This window comes from Saccopteryx bilineata, chromosome 1 (assembly GCF_036850765.1).
Source record: "Saccopteryx bilineata isolate mSacBil1 chromosome 1, mSacBil1_pri_phased_curated, whole genome shotgun sequence".
NCBI lineage: Eukaryota > Metazoa > Chordata > Mammalia > Chiroptera > Emballonuridae > Saccopteryx > Saccopteryx bilineata.
The window spans coordinates 93,971,793-93,993,997 of record NC_089490.1 but is presented as its reverse complement, the minus strand read 5'-3'; the positions used below and the strand labels follow the sequence as shown (position 1 = coordinate 93,993,997).

Sequence of the window (22,205 nt, the reverse complement as noted above, 5' to 3'; positions counted from 1 at the left end):
TTTCTGAGGTTTTGGGATATATACCCAGTAGAGGGATTGCTGGGTCATAAGGTAGTTCTATTTGCAGTTTTTTGAGGAACCACCATACTTTCCTCCATAATGGTTGTACTACTTTACAGTCCCACCAACAGTGAATGAGGGTTCCTTTTTCTCCACAGCCTCTCCAACATTTGCTATTACCCGTCTTGTTGATAATAGCTAATCTAACAGGAGTGAGGTGGTATCTCATTGTAGTTTTGATTTGCATTTCTCTAATAACTAATGAAGCTGAGCATCTTTTCATATATCTGTTGGCCATTTGTATCTCTTCCTGGGAGAAGTGTCTGTTCATGTCCTCTTCCCATTTTTTTATTGGATTGCTTGTTTGTTTGTTGTTGAGTTTTATGAGTTCTTTGTAAATTTTGGATATTAGGCCCTTCTCTGAGCTGTCGTTTGAAAATATCAGTTCCCATATAGTTGGCTGTCTGTTTATTTTGATATCAGTTTCTCTTGCTGAGCAAAAACTTTTAATTCTGATGTAGTCCCATTCATTTATCTTTGCCTTCACTTCTCTTGCCATTGGAGTCAAGTTCATAAAATGTTCTTTAAAACCCAGGTCCATGATTTTAGTACCTATGTCTTCTTCTATGTACTTTATTGTTTCAGGTCTTATATTTAGGTCTTTGATCCATTTTGAATTAATTTTAGTACACGGGGACAGGCTGTAGTCGAGTTTCATTCTTTTGCATGTGGCTTTCCAGTTTTCCCAACACCATTTGTTGAAGAGGCTTTCTTTTCTCCATTGTGTGTTGTTGGCCCCTTTATCAAAGATTATTTGACCATATATATGTGGTTTTATTTCTGGGCTTTCTATTCTGTTCCATTGGTCTGAGTGTCTATTTTTTTGCCAATACCATGCTGTTTTGATTATCGTGGCCCTATAATATAGTTTAAAGTCAGGTATTGTAATGCCCCCAGCTTCATTCTTTTTCCTTAGGATTGTTTTGGCTATTCGGGGTTTTTTATAGTTCCATATAAATCTGATGATTTTTTGTTCCATTTCTTTAAAAAATCTCATAGGGATAAAAAATATTTTCAGATAAATGAAAATGAAGACACAACTTATCAAAATTTGTGGGATGCAGTAAAAGCAGTACTTAGAGGTAAATTTATAGCAGTTAATTTATATAGCAAAAGAGAAGACAGATCTGAAATCAACAATCTACACTTCTTTCTAGAAAACTAGAAAAACAAGAGTAGAATTAAACCCAAAGTAAGCGGAAGAAAATAAATAAAAATTACAGCAGAAAGCAATGAATTTTAAAACAGGAAATCAATAGAGAAAATCAATGAAACCAAAAGCTGGTTCTTTGAAAAATAGAAAGGACACAAATTACATATAAATCAAATACGGGATACTACTACAGATCCGATGAACATTAAAATGATAATAAATGTATACTATGAGCAACTCTGTACAGAAAGCACCAAGCTTCTGGGGTTCACTGGTGAATTTTACCAAACATTTAAGGAAGAAATTATACTACAGTCTCTTTCAGAAGATAGAAGCAGAGGGAATATTTCCTAACTCATTCTATGAGGTCAGCATTATCATAATACCAAAATCAGACAAAGACATTACAAGAACAGAAAACTACAGCCCAATATCTTTCATGAACATAGATGAAAAATCTTCAGTAAAATAGTTGTAAGTCTAATAAAACAGTTATAAAAAATATATACCCCATTACCAAGTAGGATTTATCCCAGGTATAAAATGCTGGTTCAACTTCAAAAATTGATTAATGTAATCCATCACATCAACAGGCTAAAGAAGAAACATTTATAGTTATATCAGTAGATGCAAAAAAAAAAAAAAAAAAAGCATTTAACAAAATCCAAATCCACTCATGATATAAAAAAAATACTCAGTAAACTAAGAATGGAGGGAATTTCCTTAATTTTATTTTTAAAAACACAAAATACTTACAGCTAATATTATACATAATGATGAGAAGCTTGAAGTTCTCCCTCTAAAATCAGGTACAAAGCAAGGATGTCCCCTCTCACCACTCCTTGTCAACATCACACTGGAAGTCCTTGCTAATGTGGTAAGACAGGAGAAGGAAATGAAAGGTATACAGACTAAGAAGGAAGAAATAAAATTGCCTTTGTTCACAAATGACATTATCATCTACGTAGAAAATCCAAAGGAATCAACAACAAAAAAAACCCTCCTGGATCCAATAAGCAATTATAGTAAGATTGCAAGATATAAGATTAATATACAACCTGACCAGGTGGTGGCGCAGTGGATAGAGCATTGGACTGGGATGCGGAGGACCCAGATTCGAAACCCTGATGTCGCCAGCTTGAGTGTGGGCTCATCTGGTTTGAGCAAAGCTCACCAGCTTGGACCCAAGTTTGCTGGCTCGAGCAAGGGGTTACTCGGTTTGCTATAGCCTAATGGTCAAGGCACATATGAGAAAGCAATCAATAAACAACTAAGGTGTCGCAACAAAAAACTAATGATTGATCTTCTCATCTCTCTCCTTTCCTGTCTGTCTATCCCTATCTATCCCTCTCTCTGACCCTCTCTGTCTCTGAAAAAAAAATTAATATACAAAAGTCAATTGCTTTTTGATATACCAGCCATGTACAAGTGGAATTTGAAAGTGAAAAACACAATACTATTTACATTATCATCCCCAAAATGAAATACTTTTGTATAAATCCATCCAAATATTTATAGGTTCTATATGAGGAAATCTATGAAACTAAAAAAATGGAGAGATATTCAATGTTCATGGATAGAAAGACTCAATATTGCAAGATGTCAGTTCCTCCCAACTTATTCTATAAATTCAACTCAATTTCAATCATACCTGAATACTGAGGTCACCAGTTCGAAACCTCAGGCTTGCCCAGTCAAGGCACATATGAGAAGTAACTACTATGAGTCGATGCTTCTCGTCCTCCCCCCCCACCTTTTCCTCTCTCACTCTCTCTCCCCTCTCTCTAAATTCAATAAATAAAATCTTTAAAAAAAACTCAATCAAAATACCAGCAAGTTATCTTGTAGATTACAACAAACTGATTCTAAAGTTTATATGGAGAGCCAAGAATAACCAACACACTATTGAAGAGAAGAGAACAAAGTTAGAGGCTTGACACTACCCAACTTCAAGACTTACTGTAAAGTTAATCAAGACAATGTGGTATTGGCAAAGAATAGACAAATAGGTCAAAAGAATGAAATGAAACAGTCCATAAACAGACCCATAATTATAGTCAACTGATCTTTGACAAAGGAGAAAAAGTAACACAAGGGAGCAAAGATCATCTTTTCAACAGATGGTGTTGTAACAACTGGGCTCCCAGATTTTAAATTTAATTAATTAGTTGCCCTTTAATTTAGTAAAGGATAGTCCATTATTTAAACAGAAGCTTGGATGAATGAATGGATAAATGGATGGTTGAATGGAAGGATTTATAAATAAATTTAGATCACAATTATCCAAGGAAGATACATGGCCACCTTGATACAGAGCAAGACTCTCCATTTTCCAAAAAGCTTCCTTCTCATTACTCTGCCCTGGCCTGTTGACATGTGTTAGTTGAAATGTCAGACTATTTTTTAACTTAAAACACTCTAACAGACAACTTTCCTGTCAGTCACACCCAGGGCTGAGTTTTATCACCACTACATGACACGGTGGCCACCAGTGTCACTGCTGTGTAGGGAGCTGGGGAGATGCTTGTTAGAGAATTTCTAAAAGGCCGCAGTCTGTGCTCTCAGGAGCCAGTTGATCTCCAGACTCTGACCAACCTCTGACATTTAAACAGCTCCCAAGACCTAGCTGGCAGTCTAAAATAGCATTTTATTACTGGGAATTCTGAAATGGAGCCCTGAACACTTAGGAGTCAGGAACCCAAGCAGAAGTTGACAAGCCCTGCAGGATCCCAAGCACTCTTCACTTTAGAGATGAGCAAAATGGGAAAGTGAGTCTTTCACTCTTCTTAAACCCCTGTGAGAGGATGTAGCTCAGGACTGTACTGGGGAAGTTGCAAGAATAACACAACAAATGCGAAACGCTGGGGGAGGAGGGAGGGCAAAGGAGGTAACCAACAATCTCATAAGGATATCTAACAGTGCTCCCTAGTGACAGGGAAGGAAAGAGCAAAAGAAGCGTAAGCCACCATGGGGCTTGCAAGACAGAGCTTTGCATGACAGGAGGTGGGTGGGGAGAGAAAGCAGGGAAGTCTGCTTAGCAGCTCTATTTGGGTGTCCAACTCGTATCTCAAGTTGAATGCAACTAAAACTGAACTCTTGATCTCTTCCCCCAAGCCCAACCCTCCTACAGTGTTCCCCACTTCAGTAAATGGTAAATCATCCTTTCAATTGTATAGGTCAAACACCTCTGGGTCCTCGTTCTTTCTTATACCCTACACCAGGGGTCCCCAAACTTTTTACACAGGGGGCCAGTTCACTGTCCCTCAGACTGTTGGAGGGCCGGACTATAAAAAAAACTATGAACAAATTCCTATGCACACTGCACATATCTTATTTTAAAGTAAAAAAACAAAACGGGAACAAATACAATATTTAAAATAAAGAACAAGTAAATTTAAATCAACAAACTGACCAATATTTCAATGGGAACTATGCTCCTCTCACTGACCACCAATGAAAGAGGTGCCCTTCCAGAAGTGCGGCGGGGCCGGATAAATGGCCTCAGGGGGCCGCATGTGGCCCGTGGGCCATAGTTTGGGGACCCCTGCCCTACACCCAATTAGCAACTCCACTGGCCTTACACTGACTTTATATTGAAAATCACTTTTGTACTGTCTCCACCGTAACTACTCAGGTTCTGCCCTGGCCACGCCCTACAGTCTGTTCTTGACCGACCCACTGAAGTGACCCTCCAAAACGACCAGCCACATACCTCCCCTGCTCAGAACGCTTCAGTGGCTCTCATCTTGCTCAGTGTCAAAGCCAGAGTCTAGCGTTGCTCATGAGGCTGTACAGTCTGCCCTTACCACCTCTCTGACCTTGTTGCCTGCTGCTTTTCCCTTCACTTTCTCTGTTCCTTCCTCCAGCAAGGCAAGCCCACCTCCCCCAGGGCCTTTACCCTTACTGTCCCCTCTGCTGGCTTGCATCCCCCCCCCCAAGATATCAGCCTGGCTTGCATACTCACCTCCTTCAAGACTTGAATGTCCCCTTGTCCGTGCGACCCGCTCCTCCACCCAGCACTCCCCATCTTCCTTTCCTGCTCTATTTTTTTCCGTGGTATTTACCACCCAGCTGGCTCCATATTCTAATTATGTATTTGGAATACACATACCAAGATGGCAAGGTTTTCCAACGTTTTACTACTAGACCCCCGTACTTAGAGCTGTGCCTAGCACCTAGCGGATGCTTGGCTAACCCTCACTGAGGAAGAGAATGAACAGACTATTTTTCCCTCTGTTTCTACGGTTTTATAACAGTTGATTTTCTTATTTATGCAATCAGTGTTAGAGCCACACTATCGTCCCACTGTCTGTGTGCCTTGTACCATTACAGTACCTTAATAACAGCATGGCTGCCTCTGTGCCCCGCTCACTGCAGCCACACTCCCTGACCCCCGGGTTTAATTAGTTCCCCCTCACTCCTGAGCTGACAGCAGGGAAGCCTGGCTGTATCTGGCTCATGTGAGGAGAGCAGTTTGTGGGGTCACCTTGAGGCACTTCTTCTGTGACCCCACCCTACCCTGTCCCTGCCTTTCTCTGTCTCAGCACCCAGCAGGCACACTGCGTACAGTTTCCTTGTGTCGGATCTTTCTTTGTGGACCAGGAGCTTCCTAAAAACAGAGGCTGCCACTTCTTTGAGTCTGGGGACACTGAGTTGGGACTTGAAGGAGGAACATGAACTTGCTGGGCTCCCAATAAAAATGGAGATAGCATAGTATAGAGAAGGTGAGGGTGAGGAAGGAATGGACACAGCGGATGTAGACCACTCTTTCTACAGCCTTGGCTGTGAACGGGGAAGACAGAGAGACATTGCCTGTAAGGTGAAATTTCCGTTTTTAAGTCAAAATTCTTTTTGGGCCAAAGCCTGATGTTCCCCATGGTTCATCCTGCCTCCCTGTCCAGCTTCTTCTGCTGCCTTCTGTCTTCTGCCCCCTGCCCCAGCCCACACCCTCTGCCCCTAGCCCGCACCCTTTGCCCCCAGCCCGCACCCTCTCCCCCCCAGGCCACACCCTCTGCCCCCCAGCCCGCACCACGCACACCCTCTGCCCCCCAGCCCACACCCTCTGCCCCCCAGCCCGCACCACGCACACCCTCTACCCCCTAGGCCACACCCTCTGCCCCCCAGCCCACACCCTCTGCCCCCCAGCCCACACCCTCTGCCCCCCAGCCCACACCATGCACACCCCCTGCCCCAGCCCGCACCCTCTGCCCACAGCCCGCACCCTCTGCCCCAGCCCGCATCCCCCCCTGCCCCAGCCCGCACTCTCCGCCCCCCAGCCCGCACCCTCCAGCCCCCAGCCCGCACCCTCTGCCCCCCATCCACTCCCCCATTTACACAGCACATGCCCCTCTTCCTTGGAATATTCTTCAATAATAATAATAATAACAACATTTATTGAGCTAGTTTTATGGGCCATTATTGACTCATTTGATTCCCCCATGACCCTACGAGGGTCCTGCTATGACCTGTCTCATGTTATTTGTAAGGAAACTGAGGTTTGGAGAGGCTCTATGCTATGCTTAAAGTGACACTGCAAGGAAGTGGCACTGCTGCGATTCAGCCTGCGCCTTCATTCAGTCTCCAGGATCCACACTCTGACCTCTACTTCTGCGCCTGCTTCCCAGGTCCTCTCCAGTGTGGGCTCCCCGGGGAGCTCCTCTGAAGCCCCTGGGTGACTCGGGCTCCCCCTGCGGTGCTCCCCACCAGGACCCTATGCACACCTCCACTCCAGTCTTCCTCCCATAGTATTTCAGTGGGGGGAGGCCTGTCTCTCCAGCCAAGCAGGGAGCTTGGAAGGCAGCAGTGTGTCCTGCCATCATGGCTGGTGCCCAGTGTCTCTGGGGAGGAGAGCCACAGTGCCTCCATGTTCTTCCCAGGGCGACACATACTCCTCCTGCCTACTTCCGGCTCTGCATCTGGGCGTGTTATTATGCCAACTTCTGAAAATTCTCCATTTCTGTGTTTTCTGCCTCTTATTTCTTATGAAGATTTGGTTTCAGACTTCTTAAGAACTTTTCTTTGAATATAATTTATTCTGGAGAGAGAGGCGCAGAATGAACCATGGTTTATCCTAATTGCAATACAGGACGCCTCTCACAGACAGGTGGGTTCACCAAGCTAGCTCTGAATCTGTTGCCCACTTTCGGGTCTCTCAAAATAAAATGGTTGTGCAAACATTGGGGGGAAAATCTGATAACTTCCTTTCGTGTTTCTTAATAAATTTAACAGTAACAGAGAAACTTCTGGCATCATGTTATTGAATTCCTACATCTTTAGCTTTGATGAACTTCACTTGGATTATTAGCAAACATTTATCAACCCCCTTTTCTGTGCCAGGTTGTTCGTATATGTTATCCCATTAGGGCCTCTCCATCACACTAGGACAGGGGTCCCCAAACTTTTTACACAGGGGGCCAGTTCACTGTCCCTCAGACCGTTGGAGGGCCGGACTATAAAAAAAACTATGAACAAATCCCTATGCACACTGCACATATCTTATTTTAAAGTAAAAAAACAAAACGGGAACAAATACAATATTTAAAATAAAGAACAAGTAAATTTAAATCAACAAACTGACCAATATTTCAATGGGAACTATGGGCCTGCTTTTGGCTAATGAGATGGTCAATGTCTGGTTCCATATTTGTCACTGCTAGCTGTAACAAGTGATATGACGGCTTCTGGAGCTGTGACGCGTGCATCCCGCGTCACCGGAAGTAGTACTGTACGTGACCAACGCAGCACTTCGTGGCACTGCCACATACAGTACTCCTCTCACTGACCACCAGTGAAAGAGGTGCCCCTTCTGGAAGTGCAGTGGGGGCCTCAGGGGGCTGCATGTGGCCCGCAGGCTGTAGTTTGGGGACCCCTGCACTAGGAGATAGAGAGTATCAAGCACTTCACAGAGGGAGAAACCGAGGCTCCGAGGAGCCTGGTCATAAGCCCCAGGCACACAGCTGGGAGATGGCCAGGCAGGAACCTGAACCCGGCCCGGTCTGCTTGGTGTCTGTCCAAGGGCTGGTCTGCAGCACCCCAGCTGCTGCTTTCCCATTTCTTAAAGCTGGGACTGGTGCCAGGGTCCTCCACTTTAAATTCTAGGGATAACTCAGCAGAAAATAAAGTATAACTTGGCAGGCAAGGGTTAGGCAGAGTACTCTTTTTTTTTTTTTTTTTTTTTTTTTTTTTGTATTTTTCTGAAGCTGGAAACGGGGACAGTCAGACAGACTCCCGCATGCGCCCGACCAGGATCCACCCGGCATGCCCACCAGGGTCGATGCTCTGCCCACCAGGGGGCGATGCTCTGCCCCTTTGGGGCATCGCTCTGTCGCGACCAGAGCCACTCTAGCGCCTGGGGCAGAGGCCAAGGAGCCATCCCTAGCGCCCGGGCCATCTTTGCTCCAATGGAGCCTCGGCTGCGGGAGGGGAAGAGAGAGACAGAGAGGAAAGAGAGGGGGAGGGGTGGAGAAGCAGATGGGTGCCTCTCCTGTGTGCCCTGGCCGGAAATCGAACCCAGGACTTCTGCACGCCAGGCCGACGCTCTACCACTGAGCCAACTGGCCAGGGCCTAGGCAGAGTACTTTTGCAGCCAAAGACAGACAAGACACAATCTAAGCTTGCATCCAGAGCACCAAGCTGTAGGCAGTCTCCTCCTCCTTCACCACCATCATCCATGAGAGAATGGATGAGTGTTGATGGTGGTCTTATTTGGTTTTCTCTTGTTGGGTAAATAGCATCCAGATCTAATGGTCGATGGAGACAAAGAAAAGCTGAAATGAGAGAAGGGATAGCAGGGTGTTATATTTGCCAAAGAGCCATCCTATGCATATGGGAAGGTCGGCATCTAGTGAGGCAGGTGTGCACCGTGATCGCCCCCATCAGAGACAGATGCCAGACGTGGCTGGCCCGGGGGCCCACCCTGAGGAACGGCTCTCATATACTGTGTACTAGTGACCTACCCAAAAGGTTGTCTGTCTCCAGTTGCAAAGATTTGGGAAAGCTGATCCTCAAGACTGTTTGAATCCAGACATTAAATAAGCAAAACGGTCCATCTGTGGGCACAGGGTATTTAGCAGGTGGTGCTGGCTGTAGGCTGGAGACTTTAATATATTATCTTGTTTACTCACCACAATAAACCAATGAAGTAGAGATTTTAACCCCTTTTTGCAGACATGGAAGCTGACTGGGGATCTGGGAAGTTCTTTGTTCAGGCTGCACATGAGGTAACAGCAGGATTAGAGCTCTGCTCTGTCCCGGCCCATGGTCATGCCCGACCCACTCTGCCCCACATACAGCCAGTCAGTCCCAGAGCAGAGAGACCTGGTCATGGCTGGGAATGTAGACCTCAAAGGCATTAGTTTATCACCTTTTAGGACCACAGACCCCCTTAAAAAGGTAAATAGCCTTCCCTCTTAGACAAATGCACAACCCACTCCAAAATAGCAAAATTTCAGGGAGACCGTGACCATTTCAAGCCTGTCGTGGACCATAGCTGATGATTACCTTCTCCCAGGGAAATTATTCCCTTTAGGTCCAATCAAAGTCATATCTGAACAGTTGTTTGTTCTCCATGTCTTTGAACTTAAGTTTTAATCTCTAGGCTGTGGCTGTAATTGACTCCAGGAATGTATATCGATGAGTAGTCCAAAACAGAAGACTGAATCTGACACTAAAATATGATGCTGGGACCTTTTTATTGACTTAGTTGATTTTTAAACAAACAAACAAACAAACAAACAAAAAATCTCCAGTTTATGGGCATACCCCTTCTAGAATCCTCAAGAAGAAAAGGATGAAATGAAAGAAGGAGGAAGGGAGGGAAGGGAGGAAGGAATAAATCCTGGTATATAATCTTTGTATAATAGTTCAATTTAGATTTTCCAAATCCCAATAATCTAGCTTTCAAAGCTTCTTTGAATAATTATGTTTTCACATTTAAATTTCATGATGCTCTAAAAGAAGGAGGAATAATCCCAAGGGAAATGGTTTACTATTATGACAAACTATAAAGCAGTCCAAAGCTGGGCTTGTACACGTTAACTGATTTCTTCTCAGTTAACATATGTTGAACACCAACTATTTGCTCAGCACATGCAAAATACTTTAGTGTACATTATCTCATTTTATCCCCACAGCCTTAGCAAGCCTGTGAGGGAGACAAGACCATCACAGAAGAGTAAATGAGGCCCAGAGTGCCTCTTTGACCTGCCCAAGGTTAAACATAGGTGATCAGTGACAGAGCCAGGACTGAAATTTTGGGTTCCAGACTGCACATCCCATTTTCTTATGCCTCAACCGACATGTGAGGCAACATTTCAGATGCAGGTCTGGGGTGAGAACTTGCTGTACATAATGCAAATAGTGAGAAAGCAATCGTGTGAGTATGCATAAGGGTCCCTCCTCGTATTACTTAGATCATTTCATCCTTCCAACATTCCAGGGCTCGCTCTCTGGTTTCCTTTTCTATGGAGTCCCCTGACCACCACCCCATTCCCTCAAGAGGAAGGCCCCATCACCAGGAACCTTGGGTCCCTTATCACAACTGGGTTATGATCACCTGGTGCTATCTGCAGTGAGCTCTTCAAGGGCAGTAAGTCTCTGAATAAGAGTCAGGGACATCAGGGCATCAGATGAGGAACTGGCACAACAGTCTTGCCATGGCAACGTCTACTTGACTTGGCCTCTGACCAAATGTCTAGACCAGTGAACAAACAGGAGGAAACAGGGATGACTCAGGGCGTCCCCAGTCAGCAGGAGGATGACTCAGCTGTCAAGTGAAAGGACGGGCAGGAGGCCAACCTTGCATGGTGGGGATTTCTGTGAAGGTCTTCTCTTCCCTGAAAAGCTGAGGGTTGCAGAAGTGCAGGGATCACCTCTCGGTCATCACTACATCCCCTGCAGGGCCTAGCGCAGCACTGGGCAGTGTCCAGTAAGTGGTGAATCTGTCTTGTCCAGTTAATGTCAATTGTGTACTAGCACAGGACACAGTGTTTTTCATGCTGCCTGTCATAACCTAGGAGTGGATCACAAAATCACTTTTGATGCTGCAGACATGTTTTATTAATAAAATAGAAGTAAAATATAATTGAGAGTGCATCATGTAATGATAGTAAGGGTCAGTATTATTTTCCAAGCAATTTTTTTCCATGGAAAACATGAAAAATATATATGTGGTGGTGGCGGTGGTGGTGGTGGTGGGTATCCTGGGTCATGATACATAATACATTCTTATTCCGAATCACAGTAAAAAAATGTTTGAAAACAATGGTTAAAGAACAATCTTAGGAAGAAACTTACCTGGCCAGTTTTCTGATTATAATAACATTGAAATCAAATCATCATTTGCATCATTCATCCGTTTATTTATTATTCATCCAAAGAAAAAGGTCTTTTATGGTTACCTTCCCCACTGTGTCAGCCTGTTAGGTGTGAAGGTGAAACGCTCAAGAACGAGTGACTGGTTCAGTAAGTCTGGAGTCACTAATTAGGCAGCACAGTCCAGAAGACGTATGTAACAGGTGCCATCTCACATCTGCCCACCTTCAAAGGAGGGAGCTTTGCTTGCTGAGCTTTTCTGGTTCAAGAAGAATGAGGGGTGGACTTGAAATGCTGACCTTTGCATTGTGTCTGTTTCCCTAAGCCTGCCAGTGTCTTAAATAATTCAGCACCTTTATAGTGATACTGTCCTATTGTTCCGAAATTATTTAGTCATCGCCAGTCTTGTCTTTTCAGTTAGTTCATAAACTACTTAAATACATTTTCCACTTCTTTTGCATTTTTAAAATGCCTAACCCTGGCCGGTTGGCTCAGTGGTAGAGCGTCGGCCTGGCGTGCGGGGGACCCGAGTTCAATTCCCGGCCAGGGCACATAGGAGAAGCACCCATTTGCTTCTCCATCCCCCCCTCCTTCCTCTCTGTCTCTCTCTTCCCCTCCCGCAGCCAAGGCTCCATTGGAGCAAAGATGGCCCGGGCGCTGGGGATGGCTCCTTGGCCTCTGCCCCAGGCGCTAGAGTGGCTCTGGTCCCGGCAGAGCAGTGCCCTGGAGGGGCAGAGCATCGCCCCCTGGTGGGCAGAGCATCGCCCCTGGTGGGCGTGCTGGGTGGATCCTGGTCGGGCGCATGCAGGAGTCTGACTGTCTCTCCCCGTTTCCAGCTTCAGAAAAATACAAAAAAAAAAAAAAGCCTAACAGGGTTGGGAATACAGTAGGTACTCAATAAGTGCTTCCTATTTATTGGCAACTACTCATTGTTCAGGTCCCTGCTAAGACAAGCCTTCATTCCTTATTTTCTCCCATCATAGAGCATTTATCATATGGCTTTGTATGATATTATAAGTGTAGCAGCCTGTTTGCTTTGCTTAGACTGTGAGCCCACTGAGGGCAGGGAATGTATGTATTCTTTCCATTACTGTGACCTCGGCCCCTAACACAGTATGGTGCCTGCCTTGTTCATTGTATTCTCAGCGATTGGCATTTGGTAGGTGTATCTGTTTGCTATTGCCATAATAATGCTGAGTAACAAACAACCCCACTATCTCAATGACATGCCAAATTATTTTTGTGGGGCAGCTCTAAGCTTTAGACTGGTACTGGATTTTCTGTGCGTCTCACCCTCCTTAGACCAGTAGGATGGATAGGGCATGTTTTTCCCATAATGATGGCAGAGGCATAAGAGAGCAAGTTCAGTCGCACAGGTGCTGTTCAGGCCTTTAGTTCTATCATGTTCATGAACATACCTTTGGCCAGAGTGAGTAGTCAAGCCCAAAGTCAAGGAGCGAGGAAGCACACTCTGCCTATGGAGGTTAGGGTAGTGAAGGGAACCATGAACACTTCAGACTAACCTGCTAGAGTAAGTGCTAAGGTTCTCACTAAATGTCCCTGGAATGGAAAGGAAGGGAAGAGAATAACTGGATTCTGGGGATTTCCATGGGTTTCCACCACACAGGTTACAAAAGTCCATTGGGCCCTCTTTACCTCCTGACACTGAGCTATATAGAGAAAGAGAGAACTTAGTCCGACAGATAATTCCCTGCCCTCAGTGGGCTTAGCCCAGCCACCCAGAGTTAAATTTGTTGGGCAAACAAAGCAAGCCCTCAGAAGTGACTTCCAGCAGAGGTTTCTCCTTCTGGACACCAGGGATGGCAGCTGCCTCTGGAATGGATAATGGGGTGAGTGACTGCTGGCTTCTCTCGGGGCATCTCTGAGCAAATAGAACTCTGCTGTTTTGTGTCCTTTGGAAATGTGCATACAGACAAATGCCGATGTATTTGTTAAAATCAGCAGGTCGGGACCTTGAGGAAACCTTGTAACATAGCTAGTCATCATTTCTGAAAGGAGTCTGGAACCTTGCTTGTCACCTTGGCTTTGTGGTACCAACTCTGGTGTGGTTTGAGGCTGTGCAAGGTTTGGTGCCCCCTCCTCTGGGTAACTGAACAGTAACAATCCGTTCTCCTGTCATCCTCTCTCCTTCTGACTGCAGGAGTGCTCTGCCTGCCAGACAGCCTGAATCTTCACCGAGACCCGCAGCGGTCCAACAAGCCGGGAGAACTGCCCGTGTTCAGCCAGTCGGAGTTGAGGACCATTGAGCAGTCCTTGCTGGCCACCCGCGTGGGCAGCATCACAGAACTCAGTAAGTGGATGCTGGTTCTCCTGCCTTCTCTGTTCCCGAGCTGCCACCGCCCACAGGGCAGTGCTTTCCAACCAGCCAGGTGACACCTTTCACTGAACACCTGTCCTGTGCACAAAACAGCGCTGTGATGGCCATGGAGAAGGCAAAGGCTCTGGAGCCAGGCAGCCTTGGTCAATTCCCTGGTCCTGCCACAGATGTAGGTCAAGTTCCTAAACTTTTCTGAGGCTCAGTTTCCTAAAATAGAGGAAATCATTGTTCCTCACTTAGAGTATAGCTGTGGTGATTTGATAGGGCAAATGCCCATAAAGGAGTTTGCCATGTACCTGGCACACAGTAAGTGCTCTGTAAATGCTGGCTGTCTGCTTGATTCTCACAATGGGATTTCTAAAGCATACGTCAGAGCATATCTCTTCTCTATTCAGAAATCTCCCCTGGCTCCCCATCTGGCCCAGAGGGAAAACCCGAGTTCTCAAAATTGCTTCCAGGCTCCCCCACCCATATCACTCAGATTATCTTCTTCCACACTCCCCAAGGCCCACTGAACTGCAGCCATCCTGGTCCTTTGTGATTTCTTGAACATAGCAGGTGCACCTCAGGACCTTTGCACTTACTGTTTCTTCTTCCTGGACCACTCTTTCTCCAATAACCACGTGGCTTGCTCCTTCATTACCTTCAAGTCTCACCCAAAGGTGACCTTCTCAATGAGGCTTTCTCTGACCACCCTATTTAAAATTATGACCCCCTGAGGGTTTTTGTCCCCCTTCACTACTTTCCTTTTCTCCACAGCAGTTATCCTATGGCATAATCTATGTTTCTATTATTTTTTAATAATAGCTTTACTGAGATATAACTGACATCCAGTTCACCTATTTAAAGTATACAATTCAATGATTTTTAGTGTACTTACTCAGGTGTGCAACCATCACCACATTCAGTTTTAGAATATTTTTTATTACCTCCAAAAAACCTGATAATCATCAGCAGTCACTTTCCTTCCCTTAGCCACACTCTGTATTTTACTCGGTTGTATATTTTTGATTGTCTGTCTCTGCCTACTACAGTCTCATGGAGAGTAGAGATGTTTGTATTGTTCATTGGTGTAACCCTAACACCAGAATACTGTCTGGCACATAGTAGGTCCTTAGGAAGTACAAAGATGGGGGGGAGGGAAAAGAAGAGACAGAGACAGAGAGACTGAGAGGTAGAGAGAAGGGAGGGATTATCAAGAAAGTGGGGATGACACAGTTTGAGCAATGACGTATCATACTGTGCACCCCTAATTTAGGGCTGTGCTCTCTGAGCCTGACCAACCAGAACAAAGTGAAATCATGTTTATTTATGATCCCATTGATCATCAAATGACCTAGCTGTGTGTTAGTTCCTGATGGGACTAGAGTATTGATCTCAGAAACACCTGGGTTACATTAATGTATGGATTGGTGTGAAATTCTAGAAAGTCCTGTATTATTAATGGCTTCAGGATCCAGAAAGCAACGTGCCCCTCTTCCCATGGGAATTCCCTGCACACCCAGGGCAGTCAGGCATCCTCCATTTAGCACATGGCACCTCTGGAGAGTGAAGCAGTAGCTGTTTCAAGCCATAGGGGCCCTTATGATCACTAATGCTACAATCTGGAGAAGCCTATGGACCCTGCCTCAGAATATTTTTAAATGCATATAATAAAGTGCACAAGTTTACAAAAAAAAAAAAATACACTAAAATGCTCGATCTAGCAGCAGCTCTGATGACCCCATTATTCTGAAGTGGTGATGTGTGCAAAGATATTTTGAGACATCTGCAACAATTGGAACGAGATGAGGAAATGTCTGCATTTTAACAGCTCCCCTGAGAGTCTGATATAGAAGGTCCAAGCAGCTCCCTTGGGGAAACATCACTCTAAGAAGAAATGCCAAGACATGCCCAGGGCCCTGGAAACGCAGAAGCTGGCTTACAGAGCTGGGTCATGTCTGTGTAGACATAACCCGGGATTAGGCCACCACTCTCGCTGGTCCCCACACTCTGCCCCCTGCAGTCTCCAAGGTTTGTCTTGGGATATCTTAATGGCCCCTCCCTGTTTAATTCCAAAACTCTCTTAGAAGAAAGGATTTGCTAACAGATCTGCACTTCACCTAAGCAGGCAGTCTGCTGAGCAGCTTGCCACATAAATTGTTTTTTAAGGACAATTGCTCTGCAAATTAAATGCTGTCATTGTGGTTGAATGTTGACTTTCGCATATGAATTGTTGACACACAAATGGGTGCTGCTAATTAACAACAGGTTTTGTACATTCATTAAGGGGCCCACAGAACATGTGCAAGGAAGCACGCTGATAGGCCACGTGGGCGCTGCCGGTAATAAAATCGCCTTCTTTTCTGATCTGACTGTAATTTAGATTGGCTTGCACTGTGGTCTGAATCAATACAGCCTTGCTCTCTCTGTGTACATAGACAGCTATTCTTCATATTCAAAGTTCACTCTGCCAGTGTGGATTCTGAAAACCACTGTTTTTTCCAGCAAAGACGAAGTGTAGAGAATTGGTTCCCTCCTCTCCCAACTCTTCCAGAATCAGGCTGTGTGGGCTCAAGAGCAGAGCCCCTGACCATGACCTTCTTAATAATAATAATAACAACAGCAGCAGCTGATGTTATTGAGCTAGGGAACTGTGAAAAATCTATATGCAGTATCTCGGATGTAACCGTTACCGTCCACATTGATTTGGGAATGGAGGTGAGAAAAGGATCAAGCACACCTGTGAGCTGAAGGGCTGGCGAGTGAATGCAGGTCTCAAGGCAGAGCTTTCCCACCTCAACACTAGACTAGACTCCCCTCTGTGGGAAGGCGGCAGCTGTTTCTACATGTTATAGGGGAGATGAGAGCCCGCTCTGTAAGACCAGGGTGGACGCTTTCTGGAAACTAAATTGGAGATGTGACATTGCACAAGGATTAGTCACCAGGCCCCTAGATGAAGGTCCACCCCTGCAGGCAGAGACTTCTCCCTGTGACCCCCCCCCCCCCATCCTCAGGACATCACATTAAAATCTAGAACTGCCTTAATCAATGGTGATGCCCAAGGACAGCTTTGTCCAGCCTGTATGACTTGAGGTAAAAAATACATCCACTATTTCTGGAGTCCTTACTGTGGGCCAAGTGCTTTAAATGCATTAAAGGTATTGTTCCCACTTCACAGATGAGAAAACTGAGACTTGGAAAGATAAAATGCCTGGCCCAAGGCAGAGTCATAATTCAAACCAGTTATTTTTTTCTTTTTCTATTCTGCTATGCTGTGTCCAATTCAGCTTTGCCTTCTGTGCACCTCAATAATCACCCATAGCTTGGGCAATATCTGTTGACTGCCAAATGAATAAGTGAATGATCCACTCTGAACTAGGCTCAGGGGTGAGGGGCGCTAAACAAAATGCTACAGGTGAGGAGAAATCTTCATGAAACTCTAGTAAAAGATTAAATACTCCATTAAACTGAATTTTGAACTCAGAGAGCTAAAACTGAACCTCTATGTGTCTAAAATATCTGAATGAGAAGCTAATTCAGAATACCACTTAGATCCCCCAAAATGACACAGGCTGGTGATTCTTTAACCACAAATCCTAGGAAATTTGCAAGGTGATGTGCTAAATTTCACAGTTGACCTATTAGAGTCTGGTGGGTGGCCCAGGTCTCCTTCCCTGAACCAGTGAGTAGGTCTGGGGTCATCAGGTTCACCCAGTCTCCCCACTGAGGTCACGGGGAAAGCAGAGGCCTTGGGTTTCCTCACTTCAGAACCAACTCAAATCTGCGTTTGGTCCCATTCAATCCCGCACTCCTGTCCTCTCTGAGATTTTGCCTCAACTCTCCTGCTGGACATCCCAGTCTGGCCCTCAAGCTCCCAACTGACCCCTCATTGGACAGTCTCAGTAATTGATTTCTGTGGTTTACAAGGAGAAGCTGAGGGCAGGGCTTCGTTTAAAAATGCCTCTTCCTAGGACATGAACAGACACTTCTCCCAGGAAGAAATACAAATGGCCAACAGATATATGAAAAGATGCTCATCTTCTTTAGTTATTAGACAAATGCAAATCAAAACTGCAATGAGATACCACCTCACACCTGTTAGATTAGCTATTATTAACAAGACAGGTAATAACAAATGTTGGAGAGGCTGTGGAGAAAAAGGAACCCTCATACACTGTTGGTGGGAATGTAAAGTAGTACAACCATTATGGAAGAAAGTATGGTGGTTCCTCAAAAAACTGAAAATAGAACTACCTTATGACGCAGCAATCCCTCTACTGGGTATATACCCCCAAAACTCAGAAACATTGATACGTAAAGACACATGCAGCCCCATGTTCATTGCAGCATTGTTCACAGTGGCCAGGACATGGAAACAACCAAAAAGCCCATCAATAGATGACTGGATAAAGAAGATGTGGCACATATACACTATGGAATACTACTCAGCCATAAGAAATGATGACATCGGATCATTTACAGCAAAATGGTGGGATCTTGATAACATTATACGAAGTGAAATAAGTAAATCAGAAAAAACCTGGAACTGCATTATTCCATATGTAGGTGGGACATAAAAGTGAAACTAAGAGACATTGATAAGAGTGTGGTGGTTACGGGGGAAGGGGGAGAGGGAGAGGGAAAGGGGGAGGGGGAGGGGCACAAAGAAAACTAGATAGAAGGTGACAGAGGACAATCTGACTTTGGGTGATGAGTATGCAACATAAGTGAACAACAAGATAACCTGGACTTGTTATCTTTGAATATATGTATCCTGATTTATTGATGTTGCCCCATTAAAAATAAAATTATTAAAAAATAAATAAATAAATAAATAATTTTTAAAAATGCCTCTTCCTGTTGTCTTTTCACACTTCACTGTGAACTTGTTGCTCCTGTTCAATGAGGCAATCAACACGGGGGTGGGGGCATTTATTTACAACTGTGTGTAAAAAGGGTTTCTGGGTTGTCTTTCCAAAATAAAACAGCCGTATTGTTTGGACAAGGGAGTTTCTCTCCTGGTTTGAAATGCAGATTGGCTCTTTCCCGGGCTCTTTTGCAGAGTCCTGCTGCCTCCAGTCCCAGGGTCATGAGAGATAGTAAATGGTAGCTGAGCGTGGATGAAATCATGAGTAGGGAAGGAAGTGAAGGTGTCGTCTAAACTCAGGCTTAGACAGAAGGAGCCCACCATTGGCTTGTGTGACCCTTTGTCCCAGGGCAGTCCCATCGGGCACATGGAGGGTGGCTTAGTCGGAGATGTGCTCATAGCCTGAGTCTGCAGGTTGGAGCAGCGCTTCCCAAAGTGCAGCACGAGAGATGGTCGTCCGTGATACTGAAGCCATTTTTAATTTTTAATTGCTATGAATTTTTTATGAGTAGTAGAAAAATATTGGGTTTTCCATTTATGGCACTGATATGAGGTTTTCTTTTAAAATGAATTTATTTGTGGGAAAGAATGAGCCAATTTAAAGCAAATTATTAAGGAAATAAATTGTACCTGAGGCACACAGAGATAAGTGCCTGATGTTGATTCCCAAACGGCTGGCATGTGGGAAACCCAGCTGTACGTGGGTTCTCCAGCAGGTTCCCAGAGCCCAACTCCACTGCCCAGAGGCAGGGCAGCTGGTTACAAGTGTTGGATTGTTTTGGGTTCATGAAGCTGACAGGTGAAGCAGCAGATAAACATCCATAAAGCAGGGTTTAAAGTGGGGCTAGTGATGGCAGAATCCCTATGCCCGTCCCACCTCCCATGGCCAGCCCTGCTCTCAGACATCCTTAGGGCCTCTGATCCAGGAACCAGGCTGAAAACAATGATGATAATGGTAGTGATGATGATGATGATATTGATGGAAATGATGATGAAAACGATAATGGTGCAGCCTGGCTAGGTAGCTCAGCTGCTTAGAGCATCATCCTGATACATCAAGGTTGTGAGTTTGATCCCCAGTCAGAGCACGTACAGGAATCAACCAATTGATTAGTGGAACAACAAATCTCTCTCTCTCCTTCATTCATCATTTAAAATTTTTTTTTTTAAAAAAAAAGAAAAGAAACCATGATGGTGGTGATGATAGCAATCTGAGTCCAGAGAGCATGTTTCTAACCACTATTCTGAACTGCTTCTTCAAGAACAAAACAAGGAATGAGTCACGGTGTCTTCCCTTGAGGCTCAGTAGATGTGCAGAAACATGACATAATTAAATAAGTAATGTGTAGACTTTATTAGCAGATATTTCGGGTACACAGGGGAAGGGGGGATTTGATTCTGACTGGGGGCGTTCTGGAGGGCTCTATGGAAGAAGAGGCATTTGATCACGGACTTGAAGGTCTTCAGTAGTTGGAAGAATTAAGGAAAAGGCACTCTAAGGTGTGAAAACAACAAGAACACAAGCAGGGAACCTGGAAGTGCAGAGCGATCTGAATGATGCTCAGAGGAGATGTTCAGCCCTCGAGGCAGAAGGCTTCCCGGTGTCTTGGGAAATGGAGGAGTGGTGCAGGGGTCCTAAACATGAACCCTTTTCTTCGTTCCCTTTTGATTTTTCTTGTTTTGAACTTTTTAAATGGGAGCTATCAATTAAAACAGATGGAAAGGCGAGTGTGCACTCCAAATTGACCCTAGATGGAAGTTAGGAAAAGTAAACCCACCACCTCAATAAGCTTATTATTCTGATAATACCAAGTAGGACATGCCATAATTCCAAACTTAGAAACTATAGAAAAGTGTGCTATAACGGAATATCACCCACAATCCCACTGGGCAGACAAATCCTTGGTCAACTTTTTGATATTTTTTTTCCCGGTATTTATTCTGTGGATAGTTTTTAATAACATAATCCTAATCATACTGTATGCAATTTTGAATTTCTCTTTTTTCCCACTTGCCCTTTTAACATAGGGGTGTGTTTTTTTTTTTCATGACATTGCACGTCTATGTAAACATTTTTAATGACTGCATAAGTTTATGATTTTATCATGTGGATGTACCAGAGTTTATGTAACCACACTCTTATTTTTAAACATTTGTTTCTTTGTCAAAGTTTGGACCCTGTAAATAAGATTTGGGTGAAAAGCCTTGTGCATGAAGATTTTGCTGCATTTTGGATTCTAACATTGGGACAGAGTCCCAGAAATGGAATTACTGAATCAAGGGCAAAGAGCATTTGTTAACACACTGGCCATGTCGTGCCAAATATCCTTAATATGAACTTGGAGCTGGACAAGGCTGCATCAGGCTGTCTCAGAAAAAAAATGACTAGGTTAGTGTGGGGTAACAAGTGCAGGCATAAGGGTTGGACAGACCTGGTTTGAAATATGTTTCTACCTCTAACTAACCTTGTGACCTTGAGTCTCAGTTTCCTTGTCTATAAAACAGGATTTCTCAAAGATCTTAGGCACATCTTTTCTGCAAGTGTTTGCTGCCTGAAGGATCTGAAATCTTACTTCTGTCCACAGGTGACCTGGTGTCCCGTGCAATGCATCACCTGCAGCCCCTCAATGCCAAGCACCATGGCAATGGCACCCCCCTGCACCACAAGCAGGGGGCGCTCTACTGGGAGCCTGAGGCCCTGTACACCCTTTGCTATTTCATGCACTGCCCCCAAATGGAGTGGGAAAACCCCAACGTGGAGCCTTCCAAAGTCAACCTGCAGGTAGAAAGGTAAGATGTGACTTTTCCTTACAAAGAGAGGAGTGACCCGCTGGCCAGCACAGCCTGGCGGTGGGAGGGTGGGGCTGCCTGCATGGAGGAGCAGGGGCGGGCTAGCTAGGGGACAGATGCTGGGGTCAAAATTGTCCAGCACCCAGAAACTCATTGGAGGGGTCCAGGTGGGAACCATGCACTCTGAGCGGATACCTGAGAACCTGAGAGAGTCTTAGAAATGGGATTTCATAGTGCTGGCCCAGTTCCAGGTAAAACATGGCCTGCATCAGAAGAGCCACCTGCAAATTCTGGAGGAGTGAGGGCCTCAGCAATGCAGGGTGGCTTCCTTGTGAAGGCAGCTTTAGGGATACCCGCTCCTTGGGTCTTATCTTCATTTCATCCTAGCTGCCTGGGACCTCCCAGGGGCAGGGGGCTTTGGACCATAAATACCGACTCATCCAGAGTGGGCCTCACCGGTGGGCAGGAGCTGGCTTACTGGGGGAAGCAGAATCCTCATGGGAAAGGAAGAAAGGAGAGAAAGAAGTGGAGCTTCCTGGAAGCGGAAGCTCTGACCTGGTGTCTGCTGCTTCTTGGCACCAGTCTTCTGTTCCCTGTGCCTCAGTCTCCCCATCTGTAAGCCAGTGGCTGAACTAAGTGATTCCCAGGTCCCTTCTATCTGGAAAACCCCAGGATCCTGTCAGAGTCAGGGCATCAGAAACCAC

General features: G+C 45.0%; 1 protein-coding gene across 2 annotated transcripts in view; it reads left to right on the top strand.

Moving 5' to 3' along the window:
* The window catches only part of ABTB3 (ankyrin repeat and BTB domain containing 3), a 297,169-nt gene that overhangs the window by 167,886 nt on the left and 107,078 nt on the right, over positions 1–22,205 (top strand). For both annotated transcript variants that reach the window (XM_066260050.1, XM_066260041.1), the window contains exons 2-3: positions 13,686–13,835; positions 21,297–21,501. In XM_066260050.1, the coding sequence (XP_066116147.1) occupies positions 13,686–13,835; positions 21,297–21,501 (355 nt within the window). The remainder of the gene's footprint in view (positions 1–13,685; positions 13,836–21,296; positions 21,502–22,205) is intronic.